Below are 12,137 nucleotides of genomic sequence, written 5' to 3' on the forward strand. Positions count from 1 at the left end.
TTATCATAACTTTATACCAGTATCGGTTATTACTTCATAATTTTAAAATTGAAATATTCGGAAAACGGTACATTATATCGATTTTTACCAAGAGTACCTTTATGGTATTATAATAAATTGAATGATGTTTAAGTTCACTTGAAATTTTGATTACCTAATAAATCTAACCTCAGAAAAGTTATATTCAATACTAGTTGATATAAACCTTGTAACTAGCGCCTTCTAAGAGAGTCATATATAAAAACAAATTCATGGGATGTATCAGCTTTCAAAACATATTCGTATAAAATTTCATTACAGTGTTGCCAGTAGTTTCAGCAAAATCATAAAAAATGTGTACAATTTACTCTTCTTCAACGCTCTTTATCTTGAATACGGATGGCGTTACGAAATTTTTTTATTTTGCAAATGCTAATTATTTTTTAGTTTTCTACCCACCTAGAGACGGAGTCACTTTTTTTTTAAACACCATATACAGGGTGAGTCTTTGACTTGTACATATATATATATATACAATGGCATGACGTCACATTCACTAATGAGATTTTCGTATAAAAATAAAAGCGTGAGAATATTTTTACAATCAATTGTTGATGTTTATTTTATGGTAAAATTAAGAAAAAATCCACAGCCTGGCAATGATGCTAAAAAACGTTTTATGACGTTATGGCACTGCTCAAATAAATGGACCATATTACATTTATACTCATATAATAAGGAAATTGTGCTGATAACTCACCTTGTACCATATCTTTCGAACTGCTGGATGTTTCAGCTTCTACAGGCGTAGACGTGAGAACTGTTTTTGGACCTAATAAGGCATGTAATGAGTTATGCTGAGGCACTTCTGCTATTGAATGGATAGTCCCATAGTCTGCAAATTTGGGCTCTATCACCATCCTGGAAAGAGGGAAATAAATTAATAAAAATTGAATTTTATTTTATTTAATTATATATCTATTAAATTTCGGCGTCTGCCATTGAGAACCATCTTTTTGATAGTGGTCTATAACGGGTATTTTTAGCTGCATGAGAAGTTTCGATGGTTTCACTTAAGATGTCTCAAATAGTATGGTGTATTCACTGATTAGATTTTGTTTAAGATAATTATGGCGACTCAGCTCGGAATAGGTCCTTTTCTCTTTTTTTCTTTAAGGTGACGCTATACAAAGAATTGGCTAAGATGCATAGAATCCCTGGGGTGTGTACTGATTCGATTATGTTTCGAACTTTTTGAGATATCCACCTGTTGCTTTGGTGTTCTGCTTCACCTGAGAGGTGGCGCTCTTCAGAAATTTTCGAATTCCAGTTATCTGCCTGGCGCCGTTTAAAAATGAAATAATGATTTGAGACACTGCAAATTTTCACAATAAAATACAATTCAGTTCCTATCGAATTTTTAATAAAATGAATGGAATATAATGACAGAGTATAAAAGATTGTCACCAGCTTAGAATATAAAATATTATTGTTCGATACTCAGAGGTCACGAGAGTCGAGAATCGAGAGAAATGTCAAATGTAAACGATGTATGAGCCATCTGAAACAGACGTGATCCCTCGAAATCAAGAAGGTATAAATCTGAAAAATCTCCCGTTTTGTCTGAAGGTTTTACAGGTATAAGTAGATACACCAGGTTTTCTATGCATCTTAATTAAAACTAAGATGTCTAAAACACTGAACTATGTTATAATAATATAATATGTTATATAAAATGCTCGTAACAATCTTCTATACTATGTCATTATATTCCATTCATTTTATTAAAAATTCGATAGGAACTGAATTGTATTTTATTGTGAAAATTTGCAGTGTCTCAAATCATTATTTTATTTTTAAACGGCGCCTGGCAGATAACGGGAATTCGAAAATGACATAGTATAGAAGATTGTTACGAGCATTTTATATAACATATTATTGTTCTATACTCAGAGGTCACGAGAGTCGATAATCGAGAGGAATGTCAAATATAATCCCTCGAAATCAAGTAGGTATAAATCTGAAAATCTCCCGTTTTGTCTGAAAGTTTAACAGGTATGAGTAGACACACTAGGTTTCTATGCATCTTAGAATTGGCCTTTCAACGGCATCATTTCAAAATTTTCATTTGTTCTATCAGAAGTAGTTTATTGTTAATTTAACCTCAAAACGACATTGACAGAAAGACGACGTGAGCGCCACCATAAGAAACAATGCGGAAATCAAGTGAAAAGGGACCAATACCATTAAAATCCAAAAATACAGGTCCCTTCAAATGTCGCCACTTAAATCTTAAGGCTTTTCAAGAGTAGTTCAGTGTTTTAGACATCTTAGTTTTAATTAAAATGCATAGAAAACCTGGTGTGTCTACTTATACCTGTAAAACCTTCAGACAAAACGGGAGATTTTTCAGATTTATACCTTCTTGATTTCGAGGGATCACGTCTGTTTCAGATGGCTCATACATCGTTTACATTTGACATTTCTCTCGATTCTCGGCTCTCGTGACCTTTGAGTATAGAACAATAATATTTTATATTCTAAGCTGGTGACAATCTTTTATACTCTGTCATTATATTCCATTCATTTCATTAAAAATTCGATAGGAACTGAATTATAATTTATTGTGAAAGTTTGCTGTGTCTAAAATCTGTATTTCATTTTAAACGGCGCCAGACAGACAGAGGATATTCGAACAATTCTGACGAGCGCCACCTTACAGAACTCTTGTGAGCAGAAGACCAAAGCAACCGATGGACTATCTCAGAAAGTCTGAAACAAAATCGAATCAGTGCACACACCAGGTTTTCTATGCATCTTAGTTTTAATCTATTATTTGACAGTTGAGAATGTCAAACTGAGTTGACATTTCTTTCCAATAAGGTTTGGCAATTCATCATTAATCGTTCAATGCCAGAACAACGATTCCAAATGATGAAAATTTGCTTTTGAAAAAGTGAATCTGCTCGCGAAATTCAGAGAGCATTTCGTCCATTTTACCGTCAACATAATCGGCATAGTCAGCAAGCAATTAGTGCATATTAATCCTTTTCACACCGATTTTAATCTTCTTGATTCAGAACCATCAACAAGATAATGAAATGTTCGTACCGTAGAGAATATTGCTGCTGTAGCTTTGAAGAAGATGCCGAAAGGTCGATACGTCGCTGTTCTCGAAATGTTGGCCTTTGTCCTTCTATTAAGTGGAGAATTTTACTCGAGGATCTTGGCTTATAAAATACAGCTCGAGCAGACCAACTAGCAACTACTGAAGCATTGTAAGCCAACATTTGAGCCACCATTGACGCCAGTAGTGAAAAATTGGACTGATCGAAAGGACTAGCCGTAGCGGAAATCATATTAAAATATAATAATGAAAAACTAATTCTGACAATATTTTTGTCTTGTGTTATTATTTAAAGTTCTCAAGCTTCTTCTCAACACATCTTATATCTAGTTAATTCTGAAAATATATCGAGAAACCAAGATAAACTTTCATTATTTTATATAGAATGATAAAGAATTATTTTACGTTACCAAGCTGAAATGAAACTATTTCTTAACAGCTAAGCATTACATCTATGTACTTCTCTTTAAGTCAAAGGATTTAGGTTAGTCTTTCAAATGGAAGAGATTTGTTCGACTTTTCACTATTCTACTTTTCTCCCTCTAGACATGGTTACTCAAACAGATTTTTCATGAACAATCTGAAGGCCAGTTTGACCTAGTCTGTTAATTGCGCGTTAAATTCTGTAGTGTAACTTGTTGTGATGAGACTAAAATGTGTAAAAATAGTGGTGGGTATAACACATTTTCAATGAGATTATTGAAATTACTTCAAGAAACATCCTATGCAAGTTATGCAAATGCTGTTGCAATCTAAACAAATTCACTCATAAACATCTGAGTTGTATATATTTCAGTTTTACGATTTTTACGAATTTGGAATTTGACTGATTCAGATTGCAGTTGCAGTCACGTTGTAAGATCTGAAGATTGTAAACTGATCAGTTGTGTTGAATCCCGCTCAAATGGGACAAACATTTTACTAAAGGTACTCATTACTAAGTACATTGCTTTGCTAGATTTGCGCAGGATCTAACACAACGGATTAGTTTACATTTGCTTTATCAACCTTCAACGGCCGTGAACGTTCCTTTTACCAGTGGCGGCTGGTCTGGGTCAGCTTCACACGACTAAAGTTATTCATTCTTTTTCTGCTCTTGATAATAAAGTCTTTAAATGAATATATGGAAATCAAGTATGATATGGTTTCTAACATATATGGATAAAATTTCTGGAAAAAAATTACTTATAAACGAATTGAAATATGTATTTGGAAACTAGTTTTCGAGCCCGCTACTCAGAGTGGAAGACCATTGTCAAATGACCTTTAACTTTTTTCCTTTCTATTTCGTGTTCTGTTAGATTCAATATCTGAAAAAATGTTCATTACTTGATATGTTCTACATTTATTATGAGATACTCAAGTGTAATATGGAATTCTTATGAGTTAACTAATATCAACCAAAAGCAGGGTGTTCCATCATTGACGAGACGTTCAATTATGGTAAAAAGCTGAAATCTTCGACACAGTATCATTAGACATTAGGGTTATATTCTCAAATTGTTGTAAAGTGTAAATGACCAATCATATTATGTTTTTCAAATGGAACATCCTGTTTTTAATTGAATTTTTCGATTGCATGGAATAAATGAAAATAAGTTTGTTCGAAGTTTGATATGATACAAAATTACCGTTTTTGAGATTTTCCGATCGTTCATAAATTGGAGGATCTTTGGAAGAACCCAATGACTTTGAATTGAATGAATTTATTTAAATGATATTTTTCAATGTTAATACTAGAAGAACAGAGGTAAGTACTGATTATTTGATAATCATTGATAACTCTACTTGCTTTCAAAATGAGACAATTCGTTGATGCCTTATTCAAACGTTAATATCGGGGGAACAACCTCAAATCATTTTTTTTTATTAGGTAGCAAATCGGAAACTTCTCATCCGAATGAGAAAATAATAAATAGGTTGTGCCATTTGGAATAAGCCTGATATTGACGTTTGAATAATGATTCGTCTGGTTTTGAATATCCAATAGAGGTCTGAATGATTACCAAAAAATCAGCAATTACCTTCGTTCTTCTCAAAAATTCACTTTCAAAACCCCATTCAAATAAATTCATTAATTATCTTAAATGTGTTAAGTTTGGAGCATATTAAACTTCTAACAAACTCGGGTTCACATATTCCATGCAATTAGAAAATTCAATAAAAAATAGGGTGTTCCATTAGAAACAATAATTTTTCTTTTAATGATTTCCAAGTTATAGCCTTGCCGGTCCATAAAACTGTGTGAAATGAACATAAAAAAAATAATTAGAGATAACCCAAACTATTTGAATATTCAATTATTTTTTAAAATAAAATTATTTTTCAACGATTCCCTCAAAACGAACCATTTTAGAGTTGCTACCCCCTGCCAGACACCCCTGAACTTTTATAATTATAATTATATTTTTGTTATGTTATATAAAAGCCAAATTCAGTTGCTCATGATAGTTCTCATAACTTCTTTTTTACTGATGCAACATGAAACAAAAATATTCTACAGGCACTTTGTTCAGTATAGAATCCATTGGTGTGGTCATTTATTTTTATTTTAATTAGTTTTTCAAATGTAAACCATACAAATTTTTATCAGAAATAAAATCGATTTTTTTTTCTTTTTCAAAGTTATACAACATACCATAAATAACTATAAAAATCAGCAAAAATTTCAGTTTCACACGATAACCACCAAGGTCTCTGGATTTAATACCTTTAGTTTTTTTTCTTTTGGCACATTTAAAGAACAACATTCATCAATTTGACAATGTTGAAAAAACCTAACAGTGTTAAAGCAGTAGACCTTGCTGGCCACGAGATTGGTTCATATGCTGTGTGAAACTGACACTTTTGGATGATTTTTATAGTAAGATAAAAAATTTATATATAATGTTATATATTTTTGAAAAGGGAAAAAAGCGATTTTAATAATTATAAGAAATTTTTGGTTTACATTAAAAAAAAACATAAGATTGTAGTATAACTTCAACAAAACTAATTGCAATAATAAACAGCAATGGAATCTTACTGTTCTACTAAGTTCCTGTAGAATGTTTTTGTTTCATGTTTATAGCTCCAGTAATAATGAAGTTGAGAACTTTTTATGTCATGCCATAATCCAATTTTATCTTGAAAATAGTTGAACTTATATGATTCCTATTTTCACCAACAAAATTCTCTCAAAAAACTAGCCCGAAAATGTACCATTCCCAACATGAGATCCCCTCATTAGACAACGAATTTGGGACACCCGATACATACAATCTTAATCTCCTCAAAAACTTTAACGAAAATGTTTCTCTGAAAATCCAAAAATATACAGGTTGGTCCATTTGAAATAACAAAGTTCATTATTATTGCGGATAAAGAAAATATCTGACAAAAATGTTAATACCAACATAAAATCGGCCAAATCACAAGAACTTGGCACACCAAAATCTATAAAAATTGTACTTTCCATTTCCATACTTAAAACTCACTCTGATTAGGGCTCCTACTTTTGTATTTAATTGAGCTGTGTAGAATTCGATATTTATTATTACCTATTCTTTTACGAAAACTCACCATTAAAAACGTATATCAACACTTTCGTATATCTTTTTTCTCCACTAAAACTTATAACGCATTATAGCAAACGGAATTTTCCACAGAAACGAACTGTCCAAGTCGCAATTTTCACGCCGTCTTGATCTTACTCTCCGTACCAAAATACTGGCTAAGTAACCTAAGCGCTTATAATATTAGTACGTTCATTTGAATCGCAGATTTGGCGCTCTGATAATATCGGACTAAAATCTAAATATGCATTGGCAACGCACCGAGCAAGTGCGCTGAAGTCGGTACTAAATGACATGACGCATTCGTATGATTCCTATTATTTAATTTATTCGATATACCTGCAGTTGCAACAATAACACATTGACGACTCGTGAATAAGGTACCAAGTCGGAATTGTGAAAGAAGCTGAGTTCTAAGTATTTTTTTGAATTACCATAAATATCACCTGTACAGGATGGGCAAATAAGCGAGGTAAGCGGCTATATCTCAGGATCCACCACTCATCGTAGAGACTTGCGGTAAAAATTTTTACCACTTAAGTGTACAAGAAAACACACTGGAAATTGTTTTGAAGTTCATACCTCTACCGCTAGGGGGCGTAACAGCTATCGTCGAGTAGAAAAATGAATTTTACTCGAATATGTTTCATATGAAGTTCAAGAAAAAATATCATCATTGTAATCGTTAGAAAATTTTCATCTTTTTGAATTGTCATTTTCGAATTTACGACATCAAATAAGGGTATGGGAAAGGGAGAAATCTGACTGATTGACATGCCTGTAGCTTCAGTTTGGCTCAACATTTTTTAGCAAATTAGATCTCGTCTGAAAGATAATTTCTTATTGATTGAGGACAAAATATACTCATGATGAATTTGTTTTTGCTGCTTTCGATAGGGGGCGCTAAGTCAGAAGTTCATTGCTTTGTTCATTTTACTCCGAAATTTCAAATGTAATGATAGGATTTTCTTAACAGAAACAGAAGTTTCAGCAAATTTTCTTGAAAAAACCTATAGGTGGCAAAGGGATAGTTTCAGGCGTTCTGAAGTTATGGCCGAAAAAAGATATTCTTCAAATGATGCACTGCGAAAAACCAAATTGTGTCTTCAGGTTCTGACAAAAACAGAAATCCCACCAAATTTGTATGAAAAAACCAGAAGGTCGCAAAGCGATAGCTTCAGACGTTCTGGAGTAATGGTCGAAAGAAGACAAAATTTATTTTTTCGGTGCATCAGTTGAAGAATATCTTTTTTCGGACATAACTCCAGAACGCCTGAAGCTATCGCTTTGCGACCTTTTAGTTTTTCATACAAATTTGATGGGATTTCTGTTTCTGTCAGAACTTAAAGACACAATTTGGTTTTTCGCAGTGCATCATTTGAAGAATATCTTTTTTCGGCCATAACTTCAGTACGCCTGAAACTATCCCTTTGCGACCTACAGGTTTTTTCATGCAAATTTGATGGAATTTCTGTTTCTGTTAATAAAATCCTATCATTACATTTGAAATTTCGGAGTAAAATGAACAAAACAATGAATATCTGACTTTGCGCCCCCTATCGAAAGCATCAAAAACAAATTTATCATGAGTATATTTTGTCCTCAATCAAGATATTATCTTTCAGACGAGATTTAATTTGCTCAAAAATGTTGAGCCAAACTGTTTCAGGCATTTCAATCAGTCAGATTTCTCCCTTTCCCCTACCCTTATTTGATATCGTAAAATCGAAAGGGACAATTCGAAAAGATAGAGAATTTTCCAAGGATTACAGTGATGATATTTTTTCTTCAACTTCATATGAAACATTTTCGAGTAAAATTCATTTTTCTAATCGACGATAGCTATTACGCCCCCTAGCGGTAGAGGTATGAACTTCAAAACAATTTCCAGTGTATTTTCTTGTACACTTTTGTGGTAAAAATTTTTACCGCAAGTTTCTACGATGAGTGGATCTTGAGATATAGCCGCTTACATCGCTTATTTGCCCACCCTGTACAGGTTGATTCACGAGTAAACGGACAAACAGAAACTGTGAATAGAGGACATCGTGATGATTCAAAAAGATCCCATATTTGTATTCTAAGCCAATTATTTTCCGATGTAGAGGAAGTTTTCTGAAATTAGCGAATATTTATTTCTACATTACTTTTTTGATTACATATGAATTAGAACTGAAAATTTGTGCTTTGACTAACCTAACCTCTATTGCCTCTATAACACAATGAGAAAAAATTGGAAAAAATCAGGTACGGACTCAATAAGGTCATTTTGATGTTTAATCTTGACGAAAACACCATGTATACTATTTAGATTTTACACACACTTTTATCTCGAAATTATCACTTTGTTACACCTGTATCTCATTTTCAATGCAATTAATAATAAAGGGTTTTCCAATTAGAGGTTTCATTTCAAATAGCCGGTTTTTGGACAGCTGTCATCTTTTGACATTTGACAAGTACTAATTAGAACGATACACGCTAAAACAACGTATTGAAATTGTTTAAGTAAATAACTAACCGAATTTCAATTACATTAATCATAAATTGCCGAATCGAATTTGTCATATTATGCCAATTTATCAATCACTTAATTAGAGCAATTACTATTAAAGATAAAATGATGATAACAATAATAAAATGCTTTATCATTACGTTTTATTGACTTACTAGTAAACCAGACGTATTGCCAGAAATTTGGCACAATTGATTTGAAGAATATGAAAAGCGTGCACCAAATTATTTTTGGAAAAATAAACATAATGTATAGTTTCAGTTGAAATTGCAAAATTTTGACTCATGCGACATACAAATGTTGGAATTACAATATCCACCTTCTTTCGAATGCGGTGCAATCTTTCCCGAATGTCATCAACAAATGACGATCTATAATCTTCAACATGACATTGATCATTAAAGAGTGAAATTTGAAGTTGTTCCTTTAAGGTAACCTTAGGGCTTTCTAATTTAAGGCTGCCCCAAATTTCTCATTTTATAGTCTCTTCCTTGTGTTGAAGTTGGATGAAGATTTGGCAACAGCATTTTTCGTAAAATTACTTTGGGCAGGTCACTAACATCAGTCTTCGCTAAATTCAAATTGGCAATCCTCATGCCAAAAAACGTAAAATTTCCAATTTTCAAATAGAAATTGCAAAACATTAAATTTGTATAATTATTTGTATGAGTCATGTTGGGCAGAATCATCCTATTTTGAGGTCTTGATTCAATTCAAAGATTTGACATTCTATATGAATCACCCCATATAAATTGAATGAAAGCAATATTGATCAGATGAAGATAATTATAGAGCATACACTAATGAAAAAATATGATTTATCTCGAAGGACAAAGTTTCGAAAATTCATTATCATGAACTTGTTGCAGAAAAACAAATAAAATTCTCTGGTAAGCACCGTAGAAAACTTAACTAGAGACAAACTTCTATTCAGTTTGGTGGATTTCATAAAACTTTGATTTTGGCATAATCAAAGCATTTGAATTTTCAGATTTAACATAAAATTCAAAGTAAAATAGATTTACAGCAAAAGATTGACAAATAGTGTGTTCAGTTGTTATTTTTTGAAAACGCAAATATTTATAGCTTGTTTTTATCACCAATTTACTTTTTTTTACGAGAAGGGAACTTTTCGGTAATTGTTGATACTTTCAAATATAATAGCACCATTTTTAGAAAACAGTAATTAAATAACAAAATATAAAAATTGTTTTTTTCGCGATTGAACTCATTTGAATGAAAAGTCAATGTTATGAATCACGAGTTAACAAGGATAATTAGTTTTATGAGTTTAGAGGCACATCATCTCCTTTTTTACTAGATTTCAAAGTTCAATAAATCACTGATTGGAACGTCGTGGAATTTTTGTAAGCAAATGAACCATAAAAAAAGTTTCAAAAGAATTCATATTTCTGGACAGATATCAATTACATACCATTATAACTTCTAAATTATGAGGGTATGTAAAAGCTTTTCATTTCATTCGTTGGCATGGAACTTGTACCTGCACAAAGTTAAACATATTAAATTTTGAATAGCCAGCTAGTTGGGAACCTATTATCTTTTGTCATTTGATAAGTGAAAGCTATGCTATTACCAAAAATATAACGATACTCGCTTCAACAACGCATTGAAATAGTTAAAACTCGCTACAAAAATTTAGAGCTGAAGCACACTTGGGTCGTCGTAAAGAACCTTCTTGGACGACACTAGTAAACCTGGTGGAAAAATTTGAGCTATAGCGACAAGTTAGTGATGTGAAGAGTCAAAATCATGTGCGTCGCTCAAGAACAACTGAGAACATTGTTGATGTAGCTAGTGTTGTTGACTAAAACCCAGTTTTGTCGATCTTGGGAATTAGGATTTTTCATGGTCGAAATTGAAAGATGTTGATATAGACGACGTTTATTTTCAACAAGATCGAGCTACATGGCACACAAGCAACCAAGCAACGAAACTATCGCAATTTCGCCTGAAGATCTGGCCACCGAGATCCTACGATTCAACACCTTTAGACTTTTTCTTCTGTTTCTATGGGGTCACGTCTATGCTAATGCGCCACAATCTATACGCTCTATTAGTGATGACGTCACATACCGCCATTTTAGTTCTCCTGTCAGTGTTTGGAATCCAAACAAACAAATTATTATTCAAATTAGTACGTTGTCGTTGAAGAAATTGGCTTATTTTGATGAATGAGATTATTTAAGGAACGATTTTACTATTAATTGATAGACAGAAGGAACGAGATTAATGCCAGTAAGTTCGAACTTGAAGTTCAACTAATAAACACGGCTTTTTACAAAATCTGGGGAATGAAACAGGATTCAAACTTACTGGTATTGACCTCGTTCTGTCTATCAATTAATACTGAAATCGTTCCTCAAATACTCTTTTTTATGAAAATAAGCCAATTCCTTCAACGACACCGTACTAATTTGAATGACAATTTATTTGTTTGGATTCCGAACACTGACAGGAGAACCAAAAATGGCGGTGTGTGACGTCGCACCAATAGAGCGAATTCTCTACCTTAAAGATGGAATTCGTGAAATAAGCGAATTGGTCATGGACAATTTCGTAAAAAGGATATGGTGCTGCAAAATTAGCAATGACGGCTATTTGGCAGATATCTTGCTTCTTCGTTAGTGTTCTTATTTACAATAAAATGAACATCTATTGATTTCTCCTGAAATATACTGATTTTTTTAATAACAAATTGAAAACTTTCATCGGAAAACCCTTTACATGTGATGAACTTTTTTCCAAACAAAAATTACCGAATACTTCGAGTCCTTTTCTATTAGATTCCAAGTAAATTGAAGTAAGCTCACGAAACAAACATCTTTTTTCTAGAAGCGTGCGCATTCAACTCTTTTTCCACGCGCATTTTAAGTCACAAAGTGTCACTTTCCCACAAAGTGCGGGAAAAACCCCTGCTATTTCTTTCCCGTACGCATAT

At 32.7% G+C, this 12,137-nt stretch overlaps 1 protein-coding gene across 9 annotated transcripts in view; it reads right to left on the reverse strand.

The window, feature by feature from the left end:
• LOC123672277 (phosphatidylcholine:ceramide cholinephosphotransferase 2-like) overlaps positions 1 to 12,137 on the reverse strand; it is a 93,984-nt gene that overhangs the window by 17,233 nt on the left and 64,614 nt on the right. For all 9 annotated transcript variants that reach the window (XM_045606324.1, XM_045606333.1, XM_045606329.1 and 6 more), the window contains one exon: positions 740 to 900. In XM_045606324.1, coding sequence (XP_045462280.1) covers positions 740 to 900 — 161 coding nt within the window. The remainder of the gene's footprint in view (positions 1 to 739; positions 901 to 12,137) is intronic.

The sequence above is a fragment of the Harmonia axyridis genome, chromosome 2 (assembly GCF_914767665.1).
Source record: "Harmonia axyridis chromosome 2, icHarAxyr1.1, whole genome shotgun sequence".
Lineage (NCBI taxonomy): Eukaryota > Metazoa > Arthropoda > Insecta > Coleoptera > Coccinellidae > Harmonia > Harmonia axyridis.